General features: G+C 38.9%; 1 protein-coding gene across 1 annotated transcript in view; it reads left to right on the top strand.

Annotated features, from left to right (window-relative positions):
* The window catches only part of GRID1 (glutamate ionotropic receptor delta type subunit 1), a 544391-nt gene that overhangs the window by 479648 nt on the left and 41667 nt on the right, over positions 1–23076 (top strand). Inside the window, exons 9-12 of the mRNA XM_027817170.2 lie at positions 9659–9760; positions 11312–11509; positions 13499–13823; positions 14913–15051. Coding sequence (XP_027672971.2) covers positions 9659–9760; positions 11312–11509; positions 13499–13823; positions 14913–15051 — 764 coding nt within the window. The remainder of the gene's footprint in view (positions 1–9658; positions 9761–11311; positions 11510–13498; positions 13824–14912; positions 15052–23076) is intronic.

The following is a 23076-nucleotide window of genomic DNA, read 5'->3' as shown; positions in this document are numbered from 1 at the left end:
AAAATATCTGGTAATTTACAACACCCCTGGGAAAAGCCTGATTCAGCAGTATTGCAGGTATTCACAGTTAGTTTATTCAACCCTTAGAAAAATTGTGGTGCTGCACATACATCTTTTGCTATAGCAACACTGCCGTCTCATTCAACAACAGCATTGCTATGTTATAGCGTGATGTTTTTATCTTAAAGCCTCAAAATGGGGCAAAACTGCTGATGGACTGGGGTGGAGGTTATCTGCCTGCTTTACGAGAGAAAAGCCTGTGAGATCCTAGAGGAAAATAGCTCCAGTTTATTTTTAACACCACTTTTGCTGCATTTTGATTTTATGTTAGGGAAGTGAAATGCAGAAATTTGGGGACAGAGTAATACTTGTCTGCACTTTATAGAGAAACCATCAGAGGGTAATATTCTTGTTCATATTGTTTCCATCACTCTTATGATTGCTTCATTTAGTACTGCATCTTTTCCAGTGCCTGTGTTGCTGCACTAATAACATCAGCATGTTGCAGTCGCTGCTCCTTCAAAGACTGGTATTAATTGAAGCAATTTATTCTATCAGAGCTGAAGATGGCCCGTTTATACTTTTATATAATGAATATTAACAAGTTGCATTTATCTTGTCAAGTCCTGTCAGCTCCTTTTTCTACTTCATGCAGATTTGCTGCCCCATACACGCTTTGCTCAGGCTTGGCACAGCAGAACGTAGGTGTTTGTGTCGCATAAGAGGTCAGAGATGCTCACTAGCTATCCCAGTATAGAAAGAGAAGCAATCCTTAATTGGTATCATTGCTCCTTCATTGACTTGCTGGCAAAATGGTGTCTTGTTCTGCCAATTAATGGAGCAATATCTTATTTCAGCAAAAAGATAGTATTTGTAATTTATGTCCTTCAACATAATAGTAAATGTGATGTATATGGAATATAAAATATAAAGTATATGGTGCTGATCCATTCCCGAGGGGTATGAGGAGTCTTACACTGTGTCAATAAAAGCTATAGTGTTACAGAAAACTGCTACTTCAGTTCCAAATGAAACTCCTCAGTTACCATACTGCAGAAGACCCTATGTACACAAATGCATGTATAAGAATATCTTAGCTTCCTTAATATTGATAGTATAAGGCATAATGTGTCTACTCTTCATTTATGTCATAGAGTCCTTCTATATGTAAAATAGTTGGCTTTTAATAATATGGCCATTACATTTAATTGAACTGATCTTTGGCTAATGAAAAACATAAAGGAAACCACTTCCTGCCACATCAAAATATTTGATATTCTCTGTAATGAAGGACCGTAAAAATAGTGGAGGAAGATATTGCTGAGTTATGCTAGGTAAGGTCAAAATTGTTAATTGCAGTGAACAGCAGAATTTGTAGAGCAAGAGCTGAATAAATGCACAGGCTTCTAGAGAATGAAGAAAGTTAATGCCAAAATACCTCTACCAAAGCTTCTGTTTGTAGTGCTCCGTCCTCCTAAACTACCCCCACAGTTCTGGTGTAGATGGTGTAGTTTTTCCTCCCTAGGTTTTCCCTATCTGTTATGTAGAAATTACTGTAAAAGACATGGAGAGAGAGAGACACTTTATATTCTAGACGCTAATTACTCTCTGGATGACAGTGCTTTAATACTGTAATTGATCTTACATGGCAAAACCATGTTTCTGATACTTATCTGCATTTTGTTTTCATGTATTTTTTATCATTTTTCATTAGGTTTGAGTCCTTTGAATTATTTTGAAATTTTCCTTCCAATTTGTATAAATTTTCTGCTTGTTACTCTGCAGCTTCTTGCTGAAGTTCACACAATTGGATTTGTTTTCTTAAATAGGAATTTCAAGGGACTATCTATGTGGTAGTGACTCAGTTAATGCTACTCTTCCCTTTTAATTGTGAGCCAGTCTCCTTAGATGGTTTGAAGGGCATTGTGCTACTTCAAGGGCAGTCTTCATGTGGCATCTTAATCCTAGACATTTGCCAATTATCTCACTGGCTTCTCAGAAGAGCAGTGGTGTATATCTGTTTCCTTAGATATGTCAGTTCAGGTCAATTACTCTTTCCTACTCAAATCCCTCCTTCAGTGTTCTTGAACTTTCTTTATTTTCTATTCTAGGTCTATGCTCAATTAACTTTATATAAGTGTAACTCTCGGGATTCAATGGTATTACATAGGTTCGCTAAGTTAAAGCACAACTGTAAGTGGTTGTGGGCTGGGACCTTAAATTGCTCCTGTGCACATTCTGCATAGTTTCTCCCTGGCTGAGTTCTAGGAACGGCTTCACTTCAGCAGTGGGGAATGGATTTTTCTATTGAATGTGAAAATATCTGAGGTTTTCAAGTATTCAGGAATTATGCCATTCATCACAAAGACTAAACCAATACCTTTGACCTTTGTGAATGATAACATGCCCCCCTACTGGCCTTAAAGATGGTGATTAATCCACTCACCTGACTTGTGGCAAACTGATGAGACTGCAGGCTAAACCTTGCACTCTGGGGCTCGAATGAAGTTGTTCCGCATATGGGAAAAGTTATCCTAACCACCTTTAGCTAGGATCCAGCATTATGTGAAACACCGGTTCAAATCTGATATCTTTGGTGAATTAAGGAGCCACCAGGCTGTTCGGCTGTTCATTGATTTCCTTCATGTATCCTGGATGTGACAAACCTTTCCTGTGAGAAATTGTTCTGTTTAGAAAGACCCAGAAATGCTTAGCCCTTTTATCTATTTCTCATTTCACAGTCTGCATTGAGAATGAAGAAACATTTCTAGGAAATGGTTTGTATTTGATGTGAAAGGGTCTCTATAGATTATTAGAAGTCAGTAGCAGTTGTTTTGTTGTCTTATATCTAGTTTTGATTCCAGTTTCCCATTTCTTAGTCATCGTTACCTTAGATATTCACATTTTGTCTTTTACTCTTCTTGTAGAAACTGACTCCTCCACCACAGAAATAGTTGTTCTGTTTGCCCTTGATTTTCTTCCAGTATGCCTAAATCTTGTTCAGACAGATGCTATACATGGTATTAAGACTATACTCTTCTCAGCTATGTTGTGACTGCTCTCGGTGCAGCCTGCACCATGAGACACATGAAGACCAAAACCATACTGCACTGTATTACAAGCTCATCAAACATTTGCAGCTCACTTTCAGCCTGCACAATTTTTTAACGTTAATTTCTGTCTTGGTTTCTTCAATTGAAGAATTTCTCATTTTTCCTTTTCATAAGTGTTTGTTTCTACTTATGCAAGATGCATATTATTTCATGTCTGGGTTCTTACCACTCCCACTTATTTTTTCTTGCTGTTCTGGTCTGACATATTTTCAGTGCTTCCCAGTTTTGTGATAGCTTTGCATCTTAGACATTTTAATTTTAGTTATTTGCTATTTCCTGTTCCAAATCATTAAAAAACCTGTTAAGTAAATAAGATCTTAATATTCACTTGCTGTAAAGCTACCTCAAAATGTCTCTCCTCATCTTGACACATCATTCTTCATTGTTGCTTAGAAGCTAGTCTATAAATCATATGATATTGTCCGTATTCAGGAAACAAATTCAAATTGTCCTAGGTGACATGTCACAAGACCCTGAATGAAACACCAAAATTCAGATACAAGTATATCGTCCTCTTCATTTCAGTTACCTATTATTTCTGCAGTACTATTGAAAAAGCAGTCAACTTTGTCCAGGAAGACTTGTTCATTATAAAAACTTGCTGCCTAATGCTCGTTTTTCTGTGATTCTCTAGAAATGTTTTATTATCAGTTATATAGCACCATAAGTTTGCAAAACACAGAAAAAGCTGCATTCTTCTCCCTGAAGTTCTCACATTCTTGAAGGTCCATTAAACATCAATAGTCACATCAATGTGCTTCACTGTCCTGCACAGAAAACCAGGGTCCTCTTGGACAAATAACAGTGGCATGGTCATTGCAAAGGAGGCAGCCTTCCCCTAGTCCTCCAGTTTTTCTTACTTTGTATTATCTAGTCATTGCCTTTAAAGAGCTTACTGTCACAGGAGATGGGTGATGCTGTTTGCCGAAGTATCAGGAGTGGCAGAGCAGATTTCCATGGTCCTTCCTACCCTTCTCTGAATTTTCACCATGCAGATACAGCCCTTGTGTGGCCCCTTCGTAGAAAACTGAGCATTTTGTGCATCAAACAGGATGGGATAAAATTTTCACCCAAAAGACTTAAGAGTTTCTGTACCAGTTAAGGCTTTGCTCACAATCCTTTGTTTCATAGTTTTAATATGGTTTGGAGTCATCAGTGACTCTACGGCTATGGGTGCATAGGCATTACAATCCTACTGCAGATGTTTGGAAACAAGCTACCTGTTTAATACAAATGTATGAAGTATGTCAGAATGAAATAAACATCTGAACGTAGATGACTTGCAGGTATTTCATTGCAAACAAGGTTGAGCTATGTGGGACCACAGAATAGAGCTTAAATCAGTTTAGGTGGTGATCTTATCCACTATTTTATCTCTAATAGTGACTATAAGCTTATACTTTAGAAATGTTAGAATGTTGCTAATAATTACACAGCTGTTATAGAAATGAATTGTACCAGTGTCTGTATTTGCTTGCAGGTGTAAAAACTGTTACATTTGTATTTTCCTAATCCTATTTTATTTAACTGTGGATTACATAAATATACAGTCCAAAACATTCTTTATTTTTTTCTTAATTATGATCCCATATTTCAAATGGAAGTATTTTGGTACCTTCAAGGCAACTCCAGTCATAAAGATTGGAATTATGTTCAGGGAAACCTGTCAGTTCCTTAAGAATGACACATAATCCAGTGTGTGAATCCTACTAATACCTTGTTGTGAATGATATTGAATGGCAGCAAATTGTCTAGATTACTGATATACTGCATTTAAAAAAAATCGTGGAATTCAATGTAAATATTTGTTTTACTATTTAAATGGAATTTTAGAACTGCAAGAGAGGAGCGTCGAGTTTGCTCCACTTTTTTAATGGGCCACTACCTTATTTCATATTTGTCTCCTGTAAACGTTAGTTTTCTTGTTTACGGTTTGTTTATTTGGTTGGGATCTTTTTTATTATCATGTTTGCCTAAAATCTGCTTTTATAATGTCAAATGTTTCAGTAAGGGTTTAGCCATATTGCAAGACTGTCAAAGGGAGTGAGACCCCAACATGCAAAATATATGTACATGGTACAAGGACGTCATACTGGTTATACACTTCGTTGGCTTCAAATTCAAGGAATAAGTTGTCATTGAAGTGAAATCCATTTCAGTTCAACTTTAATCTAAAAGAATTATCAGATTGTGAGTGGCATAGATGAATTTATTTAACTCCATGCACAGAACAGCTTTTATATTCACAAAAAATATGCCCTGGGTTTATACAGGTGTCTGTGTCTCATGGCAGGAGAACAGCCTAACTTGTACGCTCCTGCCTGTTAGAAGTTTTGCAGATTTCAAGGCAGGGATTCCCAAATTTAGTTTCTTTGGACAATGTAACCTCAGCTCCAAAGGAGTCACCAAATAAAAGATTGCTGGTTTTGGTAAGATAGAAGATTCATGCTTTGGATTGATTGTAGCCCTGTCAAATATTACTATACATCTGCTAAATAGTATATGGTTTTATTTCTTATGGGAATCACATTTTCCCTGAAAAAAGTAAATCAGATTTAGGATGGCGGGTGTCATATTCAAAATGATGTTAGATAGTAGTGACATGTTATTTGGACAGTAACTACTGCGTCATAAACCGGTGTAGATGATCTTATTCACTGTTGTGATAGACATGTCAAATATTCCCTTTTTATGCTAATGTCAGTTTTCAACTGTATTTACTAGTAGTTTGCGATAATTTTTGTCTCCGTTTGTTTGGGTGTGAGAAAGACATTTGCCATAGTCCAGTGACATTGAGCATTCATAGCAGAGTTATGAAAACTAAATTCAAGTTCTCAATTCAAGAAATACGTAATTATTGTATAATAGAGTAGCATGGTCATGTGGACTTTGCAGACAAACAGATGTGTAACAAATAACTGCGTTTATTATCAGTTTCATCTCCTAAAGGGAGCGACATACAGGCTCTCCATCTAGTTGATCAAGTTCACAGGAGGTAGGAAATCTTGCAAATCAGTGCTTAATGAATGCAGCCTTGATTTATTTGAGCAGAAGTATTGCCTGCTTCATGGTGCTGAGGAAGGTCTTCACACTTCTGTGGAGCCGTCTCCGATATTCTTTGGTGTGAGTTTACCATGACATCTCAATATGATTTCCCCTGGGGCCCTAATCACTCACTCAAGTATTGGACAGCCAGCAGCTGCATCATTAACAAAGTCGTGAAACTGCTTTGGAGAATTTGACTTCTAATTTTTCAATAGGAACTCAGGAACCCTAAAATTACATTGATAAGAAGTTTTCTTTTGAGGGCCTGACAGATATCAGTATCTTTCAGGAAAAAGCCCTGGACAGCAGGATCAAGAGGCATACCCTGGATGACATCTCTTATCATTTGACATTCCTAGGTTGTTTAGCCATGTAATTGCTTTGCTTGTGTGTTGAGTATGTACGTTTGGAGTTATACATTGCTTGTGGATGTTGAAAACAATGTTAAAATTGTGACTTTCACTCTCCAAGCTTTTCCTTGCAGTTCCGGTTGAAAATGCTAGTAAATATTGGCAAAGATCAGAAGCATGTAATGAGTCAGAATTTTCCAACAAATTACCTTTTAGTGTGAATTTCGCATTTGTTTCCTTGGGTTTGTCTTTATTGGGTGATTGAGTCTCTGATGTACAGCTAGAACTATAGGATTCCCGGCAACATGACTGTTTCAGAAAGAGAAGCTAGGAAGAAGGTTTACATTGGAAAGGTGTAATAAAGTAGCTGTTTTCAAAACTTGAACTCCCATAACTTAAGAATCTTAAGTAACTTAAGAATCAAAAAACCCTACCCAGGCTGCCATTAAACACGTGTTCCACAGACCATTGATTTTTTAAATATATCCTCCAAGTGCTGATTCTGCAGGCAGTTGTTTTTCATAATCAGATCTAAAAGCTTTTTATCTCCTATCAGCTGACGGCTGTGCTATAACCTTTGGCTTCAGACTTCTGGTAGGAACATGGTAGGTATTTCTACAAACAATGAAACTCTAATGGCCTTATCAATTAACAGAAGTACTCACTGTGTTTAACAGTGCTGGAAATTAGTTTCTCAGGCACTGATCTTGACAGGTCAGCTGTCAGAAATTGATAGACCTATCTGTAAGTACTTTGGTCCTATAAACAAAATTCTGTCTGCAAGAACTAGAAGTTAAAACTGACACACTTCTTAACAAATGAAATGTTCTGGAGCACAAGGATGCATAGGAAAAATCCCTTCTGGAAATGGTTTTCCTCATGTTCCATTTATCAACTTTCTTTATATAGTTTCCTTTTAACAGACTGAAAAGATTGTACCTCCACAGAGAACAATATGGAGCTCTGTGCTGATGTGAAATACTCTCCTCTTTGCTCTTAGCCCTGCTACATAAAAGGGGAATCTTGTCTTGCTCCTTCTGAATAAAAGGAATAACTATATGGTTTTGCACTGGCATGTCTCCAGTGTCCTTTTTAGAATTAGAGTTAATGAAGAATGTGAAATGTAGGGTATTTGAGAAGTCTAAGGCCTTGATATGAAATCTGATAGAGTTTTTGAAAGAAAAAATAGTGGGAGAAGGAATTGAAATGTCAGTCCACCAGTGGTGAAGTAAAAAATTAATTTGTTACATTTGCCATTTTTTAGTAAATATTGAATTATCATCTGTAGATTGTGCAAGCCGTTTTGGCCACTGTATCTTCCATGTATCTTTATTGTATAGTAACTGTATAGAAGAGTTGAAGAAGGCATAGACAGTGAACCTACTTTACAGATTTGAGACACAATATATACCACACACACCTATACTGGTATTTGAATTCTGCTTAACCATACTGATTTATGTCAGACAACAAATTTGTCAATTTGGTTTGGCAACAGCAAAAGCTAAGAAGCATCTGGATGTATTTCAGAGCAAGCATCTAAATTCAAATTTAAAAGGTACCATGGCTACAGGTATGTACCTGTATTGTTTGTGTGCAGAAGCTCATCTGTCACTCCAAACTGGCATCACGAGGGGAGAGTTTTCAAACTGAGATACTTCAGCTTTCAGGATTGTCATTAGAGAGCTGAATGTTACTCATTATTATTCATTCCCTTCCTCCATCATCCAGGTCATCTAGAGAAAAGGAGGTGTATCTTAAGTCTTTCCTCTCCTGTGTCTCAGCTTTGAAGATTTAGTGACTATAGAAAAATTTCCATCAGTTGTGACAGTTACTATGGCTGAATATTCACCGAATGTCCTGTTCTTTTCTAGTTCCCTGTTTATTGGTTTAGTGCATCAAAACAAAAATAAAACTATACAGATTCCCATCACATGTTATTTGTCGGTTTGATTTTTGAGGCTTTAGGATAAAAGTGAAGTCATAGAAATAAATCATGTAGGACATCTAGCCACAGGCATTTTCAGTGAAGTAAGTTCTTTCCAAGGTTTTGACTTGTTACATGAAAATTAGCTTCTGGCAGGAAGAAGCCACATTTCACAGATCTTGGACTATGTTTAATTTCCACAGGACATGCCTCCAGTTAACAACACTGCTTCCACATCTGTGAGCATAGTATTGGTGTCTAAGAGTAGAGCTGAAAAAAAAGAAGGAAACAGTTTCTACTTGATACTATTTATGACTCTTCTGAACAAAATGACACCGTGGATTCCGTTTGAAGGCAAAAGGAGTGTCTGGCTGCTGCTGCTGAAGAGCATATTTAGTTTGAATAATCCAAAGGTCACTTAAGATTGACTTTTCTATTGAACCTATTTTATTGATTTTTACTGCATTTCTCTTCAGAAAATGCAGTAAAATTGATTTTTAAAGTGATACATTTAGTTGAAACAGAAACTAATTAGATGTAATGTTCCAGGGAGGTATCCTGAAAATCTGCATCCAGGTAATCTAGCAGATGCATGAAGTACTGGTAGATATGAGATATTAGATCATCAGGAGCCTGGGAACGTGAGTCTGTTGTTGTTTTACTGATGAGGTAGAATTAGGGCAAGAACAGAGAAAAGACTTAAGATGGGATCTGAAGAAAGTCTGAGAGAGGAGACAGTTTGACACCATAGGATCTACGTCAAGATTATATGACTATCAATGAGTGAGAACATTATGCAGCAGGAAAAAACCTCAGTTTTTGATAAGCAGTGGGAACGATTTGAAAAGTAGGAAGGGTTCTGAGCAGACAGGGGAATATGGGACAGTGAGACCACAGATAATTCTGAGGGCTGACAGACAGTATAAACTTACTGGAGAGAAGTGTCACATCAGTGTGATCTAAGTGAAATAATATGACAAATACTACGGATAATAGAGCAGCTATATTATAGGCATCAGTGAAAATACATTCAGGCAAGGTATGTGTTTATGTCTGTCCTCTGATTCTCACTGATTCTGATTCTGCATTAAAAAAAAGTCTCTCACCCTCTATCAGTTCTGGATTTGGTCAAGCTACTGTTAAATGTTTATTTAAATACTGAAAGATTTCTGCAAAGATTTCTGCCTAATGGTCCTTCAGACTCACTGTACTTTCTGTTCTAGCTGGCGACGTGGGACTCTGAGAAAGGACTGAACGGTAGCCTGCAAGAACGACGTCTGGGCAATGACTTACAAGGATTGACACTCAAAGTGGTGACTGTCTTGGTATGATCCTACTTGAGTTCAGGAGAAAAAATACGCTTAAAATAAAAAGGATTTGACTGAGTATTTTGGGCGCTTCCTGCAGTATTTTTCCCTATCATTTTCAGTTCTGTATTTTTGGATGATCAGTTACATAAGCAAGGAAGGTAGATCATGGCCTTTTATTATTTTATGTAAAGCTGTGCACTGTCAGATACACAGAAGATTTGTTTGTTTGCTTATGCTGTTTTTCTGCGTTGTAATTCCTACTGGGCATGGAACCAGCATAAGGCCTGAGGGCACAGGGGTGCATTCCAGATACCGTACTCTGACTCGGATATGCAGTTTCCAGCATTTCATGGATTTTAAGATCAGATGGGCCAATTATGATAATCTAATCTTGGCTCTTGTACACTGCAGGCTGTAAAATTTAATCAAGTGTTTCTTCCATCAAGCTCATAAATTCCTGTTGAGATAAACTATATCTTTTAGATAGGCGTAGTCTTTCCAAAAATTCATTCTGCTCTTGGGACTAATGCCTGTTAGCATCTAGAGCTGTAGCAGAGCTCGTGTCAGCTAAGTGCTAAATTAGGGGCAAATTAAGGCTTTAATGCATTGCTGCCTAAAATACTGTAGTTTGTGGATTGCAAAATGGGGTGACTTTTGGTGCATTTTATTTCTTTTTTTCTGAATCATGGTACAGATAGGAAGTACTGCATAAGATCATTAAGGCACTTCCCCCAGCCCCCAGTTTTTTTCCCCTCTCTGTGGTGAGAGGTGAGGTTATGCTGTAGCTTATGTGGGAGGCGAGCAGATCCCTTCCACGAGAGTGTCAGTACCGGGTTGCGAAGGCAGCCTACTGCAGTGCCTGCGCCACTGGCAGCCTCGGCGCTCCCTTGCAGGAGAGCGGGAAGCCCATGTCTGACAGAAAACATAGCACAAAATTCTGCATTGCCTTGGTCCTGAAACACACTTTAAAAAATACTCCAGGAAGATTATTCTTTGACTTTTCAGAATTTAAAATATTCACAAAATGCAGTGGGTTTAGCTTTTGTTTCGGTATGTCTCCTGGATAAGAGATTAATCATTGTCTGTGGAAAAAAAAAAAGCTTTTTGTATTTGATATGGTCTGAGATAGATGAACAGTAGTAATGTTCCTATGCAGGACTCACACAATTAACTTTATATTCTAGACAGCTACTTTGGACACTAAGGTGTGTGTCTGTGCCCTCTTTGTAGTCAGTGAGAAGAGGAAGGTACTTCTAAGAGCAGTTCATCCTGTGGGCACCAGGAATGCTGCTAGAGGGGGTTGAATTGTCTTCTGTAGTCTGACTCCTCTCAAGTGCTGTGAAAAGCCCAAGGTCACAGATAGGCCTCAGGTGCTGAGGCAGTGGTGTCTGGTTGGGAAGCCTCATAGCATCCCATATAGTCTACAGTTTTTTGCCTAAGAATTTTAGTAGTGTCTCAAAATTTGTGCCAAGTTGTCCAGAATTAACTCAGGAACATCCCTGTGCTAAGACAAGAAGACCAAAAAACTTGTTTCAAGTATCAGTTAAGATACTGTTTTGTTCTCAGGAAGAACCTTTTGTGATGGTGGCGGAGAACATTCTTGGGCAACCAAAACGATATAAAGGATTTTCCATTGATGTTCTGGATGCACTTGCCAAGAATCTGGGCTTCAAGTATGAGATATATCAAGCTCCTGATGGCAAATACGGACAGCAGCTCCAAAACAGTTCCTGGAATGGCATGATTGGAGAACTCATTAACAAGGTGCGCAGAGAAGAAGCTGTATTTAAAAAAAAAAAAAAAAAAAGAGTAAAAAAAGACTTCTTTTCAGATTACGGTGTCAAACCTTTGTAAGGGGATTCTCCCCTTCCTCCATTCCAAATTACAAGAGAATGAATTAGGATAAAAGCGCCAGTGCAGAACACTATGGGTAGTTTGAATATGGGGTAAACTGTGCAATTTAAGATTTAAGACCCTGTATACAGAATAGGAACTGGAAAGTCGTTTGTTCTATTTAATCTCAGCTGTTCCTGACATAAATTATATCTGTGTAAATCCATGTGTTTACATAGCTGTAAGCATAAGAAGACAGGACACACGTGAGTGTAAGTGGATGACTATAGAAAATAGAGCAAAAATCATGTATTCTTCTTAAAATACTAATTAATATTATTTTATTTTTTGTCATTATGTCTTTGCTACTCGTTTCTAGGTGTGACTTTATTTGGGTCACTTTGTGACCATGCATTTGATAATTATCAGCTGTTTGACTACAAAACAGAAAAAGCGTGCCCAGTAATATACCATTAAAAATGTTTTGAAGGACCAGAATTTAAGCTGATCTCAATATTATTAATTCATTTAAAACAGAGGACTAAATTTCTTTTTTTAATTACAGTCTTGCGAATCAGGAATAAGTTAATTGAACTCCTTTGAAGTAAATGGGGGAAGTTTATAGCTTAGAATCTCCCAGAGAATGAAATTGGAGTATTTTGTTCATGTTCTTGCTATCTGACATGGGACAAATGTTAATCAAGAAGGAGAATCAAAGGAATTAATATTCCATGTCGCTGCCCTTTGTAGAAAAGGTTACTCTTCTGCAGTGGAGTTATTACTAAAAGTGAAAGCTTTCTCATTATCTAGTAAGTAGGCGGCTCAGTATCTAGTAAGTAGATGTTTAGGAAGAAATAGAAGTGATTAAAGCAATAGCATACGTGTGCATGATAATGGGATATTCTTGGCCGGTGCTAGGAATTATAAAGAAGATTTTACTTATTTATACATTGACATAAGCTGTTTGAATTTCATTGATTTGAAAATGTGGTAAGAAATTCTGTTAAATTTATTTGGAAATTGTGTTCTTTCAAACAACAAAGTATCTATTATGGTATTTTCTAAATGGTATTTCTGCTACTAGCTTTTCCACTGATGCCAAGGGATTTCAAAGTATTTTCTTTACTTTCCCAACAAAAGTTAGAGATAGGAAACAAAAAGTATATAACTGTTTTTATTGAGATGGAAAAATATTCAAAATCTAGTTGCAGCTCTTCAAAAGCTTTGGGAATCTTATTTATTAACTCCTGGTTTATCTTTCATTGAGTTTGCATACTTTTTAAGGGCCCCCTACATGTAAAACGTACTTGCTTTAAACATTGAGGTCAAAGCAGTTTCAGGACCTAAGTTGCCTTTGGTGCATTCTTCCAGTCACTAGTTTTTGCAATTCCTTCATTCATTGTAAAGACCAAACACAGTGTTCCCCCAAGTTGTCATGCAAAATCCCTTCACGAGTATGGGAAGCTAGCATTTTTGCAGGGAGAGCAACAAACGCTAGCTCTTTGCACCTTGCTATCAAATACACGAGCTGAATAAATGGTGGTTTTCTCTTACTGCTTGCAGTGCACCAGCTTAATATGGATTGCAGCTTTAGGCATCCTTTGGAAAACAAATGAGGGATAAAGGGTAAATAAGTTGCACTCATTCCAGAGAGGAGTCAGGGTGACGCTTTATGTTCTAGAGTATGTGCAGGTTATGTTTCATGACTCTGCTTTAGGCCAGTGCAATTAACTAATGTTCAAATGATGAAATTGATTCTGGTTTTCTTTTTAGACAATTTATTTGATTTTGTCTAAGTGTTAAGTTATAGAAAAAAATGCATGGACTCACTTGGTTCGTAAAGAAGTTTCTCCTTAAGGCTCACACTGGCCGGATTCGTGGTGAGAGGGAGAGATCTGATTTCTTGCATTTGCCTTGCAGAGAGCAGACCTAGCCATCTCAGCCATCACTATAACACCAGAACGAGAAAGCGTTGTGGACTTCAGCAAGCGGTACATGGACTATTCTGTGGGAATCTTAATCAAAAAGCCTGAAGAGAAAATCAACATCTTCTCTCTCTTTGCTCCTTTTGACTTTGCGGTGTGGGCTTGCATTGCTGCAGCCATCCCTATAGTTGGCGTCTTGATATTTGTCTTGAACCGGATCCAGGCAGTCAGGGCGCAGAACGCTTCCCAGCCGAGCCCTTCTGCTTCCTCCACCCTCCACAGTGCCATCTGGGTCGTGTACGGCGCCTTTGTTCAGCAAGGTACTTACTCTCTTGTAAACACCACTGATGGACATTCAGAAATATCCCGCCTTAGGTAAAGCAGGTCAGAATGTGTTGATCTTGGCCAGAATGGTCTAAAGATGAAAAAGATGGCTCGTACAGGCAGGTAATATATTTTATTAGCCCAGCTGATGAAAAGTGGGAAGAGGTAGGTAAGTTGGGGGTGGGTGGGAGTGTGTGTTATGTTCTGCTTTTCTGTCTCAGTAAGTCCAGAAAACCCACTCATAGCAGGTTTTTCCACGTTGAAAAAATTATCATACAATAAATGAACTACAGAGCTGCTTGGTGCAGAATTACAGCAGTTCTCCAACTCTGAAACGAGCACCCTTTCTAGTTGTTTAATTTTAGAAATGTATATGTTTTGGAACTAATGTGAGACAGTATATCTTTTCATTCTTTGAACTGAATATGAAAATGTGATGGGTTTAAATACAGTAAGATATAACCAGCATAAACATACACCGAAGTGACTAGCACCAGCTGTATGGTGAGGTTTGGTCTCCCAACAATGTTTGGGCAGAACTGTGCTTGAAGCCTGCTAGAAAGAAGTCTTCACATCATTTCAAGTGCTGTAAGGAGTAACAAGTAATGACACTAATGTTTCAGTCTTTGCAGATTTAAATACAGCACAGAGAACACAGAAACCATCGGACAGTTTTGCAGGTTTTTTCCAAACACAAAGTGGTCATTGAAAACAGAATACTACTGTATACGAAGCACTGTAATGATTTAATTCTTGCATATTAGCTGTGCTTCACCATTAAACTTTCTTTATTTAGAGTATTTTTCATCTTCTGAAGATTTTATCCTCAACAATTCCCAAGGGAAATATTTTGAAAGATGGTTTTTCTAGAACAGTATCTAGAGCAAGAGGCTGGCTGGAGAAAACGTTTGTAAATTATCGGCCTTCATGGAAGCAGTGCTTTTCTCACAGTGAATGGGCAGTCTGCGGGGGAGGGGAGCAAAAATGTCGAGGGGTAGCACAACTGAGTTTAACATAGCAGGGCACACAGAAGGTGACCATAAAGGGAAGCTGCTGAGAGACTCATTTTCTCTGTTGATTTGTAGGGAGTGAATCTACTGTAAATTCTGTGGCGATGCGTATTGTAATGGGAAGTTGGTGGCTCTTCACCCTTATCGTGTGCTCTTCCTACACAGCAAACTTAGCAGCATTTCTCACAGTATCAAGGATGGATAATCCCATAAGGTAAGAGCCTCTGCTTAACATGAAGCTGGAAACCTGGATTTCACAGAAAGGTATTATCCATTCGAGCACTCATTCTTGCAAGAAGGAGATAACTCTCTAATAAAAGGCTCTGCTTATTTGCAGTGGCTGTTTTTCTCTTCCCCCTCTTCCTTCACCTTCACTCCAGCAACCCCCAAGCAGTTTTGACAGGTGCATGGAGGGGACAATGGCACTTTTAACTGTGTATTTTTCCAGAAGAGAGGTCTGCCATGTTTATATGCCTTTTGTTTAACTAGTGATCTCACTGCTTTGTCTGCCTTTATTTCTTTGTTGAACATCAGAGGGAACTGCCACCTCTGGGGAACAGCTCACTTCTCACCGTGTGATTTTATGTCCTCAATATTTTGATATACACTGTTGTTTATACCATTATTTGCATGTAAGCTATCATAGGCCGTCTTTTAAAATATAAATGGCCAGTTTCAGTGGTGGTGTTTGCAGAAAAAGCTTTTTCTCAAGGAGGAAAAGATAATTGAACCTGACTCCAGGATAGCAGATATAATATAGCAGTTGTTTTATTAAATTTATATGTAATTTTCTACAGTTGTGTTGGCAATATTGTGATGATAAATTACAGCTTCTGTAACAAACCATATTTATCTTGCACCTTTGACTTCTTTTCCCTGCTGTTTGCCTACTAATCCATACCCGATGAGAATGTTTTCAATAGACCAGGGCTCTGAGCAGCTCCAGAGGGCTGCTGGTGGTTTGGTGGCAACGTGTGTGTGTGTAGGTGATTTGCTTTTCTTCAGAAAATGTAAAGACTGAAGAATGTTTTCATTTTTTTCTCTCAAAACATGGACAATATTTCCACATTAACACTGGCATGGAGTACTGGGAGGGCTGTTGACCTGCAGTCAGTGCTGGCAGGACTAGAGCCTGATATCTCATGTTTGATCTGATGGTGATGGGGTGGAGAGGTGGCCAAAGGACAGTGTGACACAGTGTCCCCTTCTAGAAAATGCTGAGCCAAGGGTCTTGTCCTAGGTGCTAGAGTGTGACACGGTTAGTCTGTCGGTCTCATTTGGGATTGCACCGGGAAAACTGGGACTAATATTTGTGCTCAGCTCCTGAAACAGAAGCATTGGCACTTAGGTGAGGCTGGCACTCTTTTCTTCTCTTTTTTTGCCTTCTCTGTGGTATCGTCACAGAAGGACATAAGTGCATTTCTCATAAATATGAGTTTAACGGTATTTCCTTTTTTGAACTTGCCATTGCATACTTGCAGGTAATGTAACTTTTGTATGGCTATAGTGTTATAATAATAATAAAACCAGCTCAAAATCATAACTACCTTTGTTTTTAAATTATTTTTCTGTTAGTTTGGCAAAAATGAGTGGGTTTTAACAGCAATAGAAACAAGAAATACAGGTAGTTTATGGAGATAGCATGAGAAACTAAATAGAATAAAGCTACCACAGAGTATCTGTGAGGCCTGGCTGTAATAGGAATAAGGTTAAGCTCAATGAATAAATTGCTCTTGAAACCAAAGACATGAAGAGTTGTCTGGAAAGCTTGAATAATGATCTGCTCAAACATTTCTGAAAGTTCTAGTTCCTTCATGGCAGAAGAAATTGTCCCTTTGGTTTACTGAGCACCTCCCCAAACTCAGCAAAGTTCAGAGGAGGGCAAAAGTTGGGGTGAAATGCAGTGAGGAGTCTGTCAAAATAGACACAGGTTTAAGAGCAGAACTATGAATAATTACAGGAAACCTTTAAGGCAAAGCTATTACAACATTTATAAGGGGTTTTTATTCCCCTTCTTATTAGAATGAAAGGACACTGCTAAGAATCTTGAGGAGGAGAGAAGTTATTTGGGTGAAGGAACTGCTGAGTGTATTTTTGGGACTTCAGAACTCAGGCGCCCCTCTACTGTTAGAGACGGCAGCTGAAGATTTATAATTAAATGCCTTTCTATATGTAATGGTAGTTGCCATTTTCCAAGTTCCCACTATCACATCCCCTTGTACAAGGTGAGGATACAGAAGGAAGAAAGCACTCTACTGAGATCTGCAAACACCAGCAGAGTAATTCAGGTGTCAAAACATAAATGTCTAAAGTAATTTTAGTTGCCATAAGGTTCACTGCCTGTGCTTCAGCTACTTGGCTATAAGGGCAGGGGTCTCTATTAGGTGTTGTCAGCCGCAATGTGGATTATTTATATTGCCTGGGGTGTCTTAAGTGGTCCCAGATGCTGTGGCTTAGGCACCTGAATCATTCCCAAGGTAATCTGAAATGGTATCTGTCAGAAAGATCTTTGATTTGATCACTCACTGGTTGGCATAACTGAGACAGTTAAAGGACTTGCTTGTCTTGGCTTGCAATGGCTATTTCACAAAGTTTTCAGAATCTCTCTGAGATCCTGCTACTCATCAAAAAATGCTAGTGCCTTAGAAGAGAGGAGATGGGGTAAAGATATAAGCTCTTCAGAATCTTTGTTGAGTTTTCATCCATTACTAAGCTATGATGAAGATATTTTCATATCCCCACTCCTTGGGTGAAACATCTTATAAAAAGTTGTGTCGGATTTGTTCCTGAGAAAGTAAATTACTGCCTTACATGAAGGCATCGTGGCTTCATGTCTCAGCTCCCAGTACTACTTAGCTTCAACATCATATGATGTGGAGTGGCTATTCTTGCCTTTCTAAATCTGCCACTCAGCTTGCCTGCATCATATCTTTCATGGACCAAGAAAGGAATACTCAGGTGAAATCCATTCTTCCCACCCGAAGAGGCACAATGAGTTATAGCTAAAAATTTGCTCACCACCTGAGAACTACCAAATCCATCTGTGTATACATCCTTTGTTAAGAAATCAACCCCCCATCCTCTCAATAAATGCGTGCCATTATGTCACCCTCCATAGAGAAGTCCTCTGGTGTTGAGTACTGCTGCTGCTATGTGGGCAGCAGGAGAGAAAAAAGTATTATGGTGCACCATAGTTAAGATTTTCATTACAAGACCGATTTTCTTCCCAATCCCTCTCCAAAATATCTAATAAAAGTTGTTTCAGCATCAAATTTGACATGTGTGGTCTGTGACTAGTGGAATAGGAGTATGTTTGATTGAATAACTAGGTGTCAATCAATCCAGTGATCATTACCTCCACAAATTTCACTTCAAAACAAGTGTGTCACACAAATCATGAATTATATTTATTAGTGTGGCCTTGGTGAAACACTCACTGAGGCAAAGTTGAACTGCTGGAAGGCAGATTTTTAGAGCTGGCATGTCAGATGAAAGCCTGCTAATAAGGGAATATTTTTTAAAAAAAATCTGGTATTGGCAAATCTCACAAGGCTTTTCCACCCTGCCATGGGTTTCAGGGACTGCCAGTGGCTCATAGAAAGTGAAAACCCCAGGGTAGGAGGCATGGCAGAAAGCAGCTTTGATATGCTGCCTGTATTTCTGTACTTCCTGACACAGACCTCCTAAATCACAAACGGGTTCCCAAGCGCTGTGTTGTCCGGGTGCCCAGATCCCATGTGAGGAACGTGCCAACCTTGGAAAGAACAAAAGTCCTCCTTGGATTTTTCCAAACCCTCAAGGGCTTCTTCACAAGCATGGCAACAGGGAGAGACATCAGCTTCCTGGTCTGGCCCGGCTGCATGTGCTTCCTTGCTCCTCGTGTGTCCTGTGTGCTCATCACTTGTCCCAGTGTGACAGGGTGCTGGGGAGGGTCAGAGTGTGGAGTCTGAGATCCACATAAAAACCTCTGGCCCTTCAGGAGGTCAAGATTAGCAGAAAATAGTGTGAACTTTCCTCGGCTCTCTTCCATTTTCCAGTCGCTAGCAGATGGTACTTCTGCACCCCTTTGCTCTTTTAATATGGCTTCCCTGAGCCCTCTGTCCAGGTTACCTCGTGCTCTTCGCATCTTCCCTCTGCCCCAACCTGGCAACAAGGGAAAAAAGGCAATGTAGTGCTTACATCAGGGTTTCTGTGTTCATGGAGACCCACAGTCAGGGCAGTGAACCATCAAGTAGAATTCCCAGCTGCACATCGGCAGAAGAGAGAGATGTTACCCGGTTCCAAAAGAGAAGGCATTTTTTGCGAATGTGCTGGTGGCCACCACTTTGGAGCTCAGGCTAGGAAGCTGTGATCCATGTTCTAACGTTGTAAATGAGCAAATCTTAATTTTCGTTTTGGACTAGAAATCTAGGTAATGTTTAGAACCCGTGCTAATTCTTGACAAACTTGTTTAAACCCAGATGATTTGCATTTATCATTCTAGTATTTGCCTTCAGAACTGTACACAGCTGATAGGTCTTCTAATGGGTCAGTCTGCCAAGTAGGGGCTGAATTATTACATGTGAGTTTGTTCTTTCTTTTGTCTTATTACATTTTCTAACAGCCCTTGGATCTGCTGTCTGACCTTCCATTTGTAATTATGAGTTTAATTAGAAGTGACTTAACTTCCAGCTTCATTTCTTGTTAACAAGCAGACTACATGCACTTCAGTAGCTGCACAGGTGTTCTGAAACTCAGGTTTAGGAGAGCTTATGTGACAACAGGTTAAGAACCGTGCAGGAAAAATGGGACATAAAAACATAGGCTATTTGAAAATTCAGAAGAGTTTCAGTTTAAGATCTTATCAAATTGATCCTTAACATTTGCACATCTCATGGAAGTTTTGAATGGTATCTGTATGTGTGTGTGCATGGACTGCACACAAATGCATGTTATATCTGCTTTTAAGTTCACAGCTGCTGTTTCATGATTTGGGATTTCCTTATTTGCATTTTAATCCCCAGATTTCATGTCTTTTGCTGACAGCTGAATATTTACTGCAGCTTAGTTGGGGTGATAGTCTAGCACTTAGAAGACTTGGGTGCGGATTCTTTTCCTACCACAAGCTTTGTTTGATCTCGGCAAGCTTAGCCTCCTCTCTGTCTCAGTTCCTTTTCTGTGTAACAGATTTAACTTTTTTTTTTTTTCATATCTTATATGGCATGTTGTCAGTTTAGCCGCTTTAAAGATGATGGCCAGGAATGACCATATTATAATAGCTCTGCAGGTATCAAAAAAAGCTAGATTTTCTGGGTTGCATACAAACCAGAAACAATCTGAAAATATTTTACAAGGAAATGAGAAAAGTGTTTTGAAGATGCCAGCTAGAGGGAAATGAACAAAGGTTTCATCTGCTGTAGTTAAGTGGATTTGATAGGGTTGGTAGCAAGAACCTCACAGGAATCCCTCTATTTGCTGAGATTTTGCCTCGAAATTCCTTGTATTTGGAAACAGCCTTTCTGTTGTTCATATCATCCATGGTTTTCTAAATATTTCATTGGATTTTCTTTTGTTATGTTTAATTTGTAGTGTGTTTTGCATTGTCTGTGCAGCACCTCAGGCACATTGGCAGGAGGCACGTATGAATGAGCATGATAAAAAATAGTTATCGTGATTATTATTTATGGCCTGTGAGCAAAAGCTTCAATCATCAAAGAACTAGGTTAAGTTCATCCATAAAAATGAAGGCTAAAACAGAGTGTGAGAAAGATGCAAGTGAAATGAGCAAGGACAAAAACTCAAAAGATTTTTCTTTCCAGAACATTCCCTCTTTAGACCATGTGGAAGCAAGGTCACGGGAAATGCTCTGCAGCCTGTGTGGCAGGGTAGCAGTGCTCAAGGGCAGAGCTTGGCAGCCACTTGCCTCCAGGCACTGCTCAGGACAAGACGCTGTGTTGTTGCCAGTGCTAGAATCCCCATTGTCTATCTGTTCATTTCACTGTCATTGATGGTGTTGCCCAGTGGGTGCTTCTGGGAAACCCAAGGCTTCGCGAAGTCTGGAGCCTTTTAAAAAGCTTTCTGAATGTTGGCATATGCCGTTCAACCATGCTTTAAAATGGATCCTAATTACTCCTTTAATTGAGCAAGCAGGCAAGCATATAAGTGCAAATATTTTCCAAGGACATTTTTTGTGGGTAAAATGAGAATGCACAGCTGAAAACCAAGCTTGCATTCCATCTCTCCAGTTGCCATTCTAAGAATGTGGCACATACTGAAGATCAATGGCAAACCAAGAGATCTGTGATTCCACACCCTCTTCAACTCTACTCTTATGACAGCTGTATCACAGCATCTCTTCATTTGTTCTTGTTACCGGGAAGTTCTGTGACTTAACTGGGTTGAGGCATTAACGTTCAGATGCATGCACAGTTTAGAGAAAAAAAATGATTCAGATGTGATGTTAGCAAAACCTACCATCTGTGCAGGTAATAAAAAGACTTTTTATTATTGTTTTCTTTTGCTCTGGAAGTGTGAAAATCTAGCAAGAGCAGTAGTCCTCATGACAGCCCGTCAAAAAATCCAAGGATTGGTTCAAATCTGAGATTTGATACAGTCCTTTTTCAGCTCTGATTGAGCCGCCTCTTAAGTCAGACTTTCTCATATGAATATAGTCGATTCACTGGCCATCCATAGAGTGCAGCAGCTGTACGCTCCCTGCATGTGTAACCTTCCATTGGTCCCTGACTTCCACCTTCTTTGTTGTAGTGTGGTTTCTTTTTATTACAAGGATAGTACCTATGGCTTATTTTGTTGGGTTTTATTTTCTGTTTGACTCCTAAGGGGTAAACAGTATAAAATGCAGTAACAGAAGTTTTTTGCACAATCAGATATTTTTGCCAATAGGATATGTATATTTCTATTGTTTTTCTCCAAAGAAGCTGATCTAATGTCTTAGGTGAACTGATAATAAAATCTAATATAACAGGATATTAAAAAGGCAAAATAATTATTACTATAGGAATTCCGAGATGGCCTTCAAGTTTTAGACATTTCTTAACCATAAAGACTACCTCAACCCATCATTTTTTAACAACAAAAACAGGAGTGAGAAGGAAAACTTCATGGTGAATTCTGTTTTGGAAATGGATTCTGGGTGAGGAACAACCATTAAAGTAGGCTAGCCAGTGTGCTTGAGTATTTGAGTTTCACTCCTGTGAAAGCGTTAATGTTTTTTTTCCACTAGATATTTCAAGGTAGCTATTTACTTGACCTACAATGCAAAATTACCCAACTGATTTTGCATGTTAACATACTGTTCCATGTGTTTGCCTGCTTGCTATTCTTTTGGACAGACAGATACTGTTACATGCCCCTGTGGGGTCAGAAGAGTAGTTAAGCAAAGACTCTTAAAGTGGGAAGCCAGGTAAAACCTGACATGACACTGGTGAAACAGTGGCCTGGAAAAAAAAACAAAACAACAAACAAAAAACCAAAACAACCAATAAACAAAACCCAACAAAAATCCTGTAAAATTACTTGTATTTTCTACCATTTATCTTTGTTGGTCGGAGTCAGTAGTGTAACAGTGGATCCTATTACGTAAATCGTGCAGGTTGTTTTGTTACGGAGTAACGTATTGCATATTTCTGCATAGCTTTCCAAATTGTCCGGAGTGGAAAGGTCTCTATGAAAGCATCCTCACAGCCAGAACAACCAAGTAAATTGCATTCCAGAACTGCCAATAATTAGTAAACACTTTATCACAGTAAGTTAGTTCCTGTGAAACAGTGAGATGAAGTTGCAAGTATGTGTACCTACTTGTAAGAAGGGAAAGTTGTACCTATTTTCTTACTTGCTGTCAGCTCAGACAGGACATATATGAGCTTCCAACTCTGCTAATCTGTTGCATATTTTTGGAAATGCTTCATTTGCTTGTGTAAAAAAAAGTCGTCTCACTTTGCACAACTCCTCATCAACATCTCCACGTGAGCGGCGGTTCTGTCATTCTCATACCATGGTGGTTCAGCACCGAATTTTCTCACCCACCTGGCAGCAAAAATAATTTTCCCACCTTCTGTTCCTTATCATATATTCAATGTCAGCAGACTGACTGTGAGTATAAGGAACATGCACTGAATTGTGTATTTCTTTAGATGATTTTGGATGGAGAGAGGAGAGGGGAAAGAAGGGGAGTTTCCAGCAGGAGCAGAGGCAGAACGCTTGCCCAGCCACCTTCCCGAAGTGCCGGCTGGTTGGTTGG

The sequence above is a fragment of the Falco cherrug genome, chromosome 9 (genome assembly GCF_023634085.1).
Source record: "Falco cherrug isolate bFalChe1 chromosome 9, bFalChe1.pri, whole genome shotgun sequence".
Taxonomy (NCBI): Eukaryota; Metazoa; Chordata; class Aves; order Falconiformes; family Falconidae; genus Falco; species Falco cherrug.
This window is presented reverse-complemented; position numbering and strand designations above follow the sequence as displayed.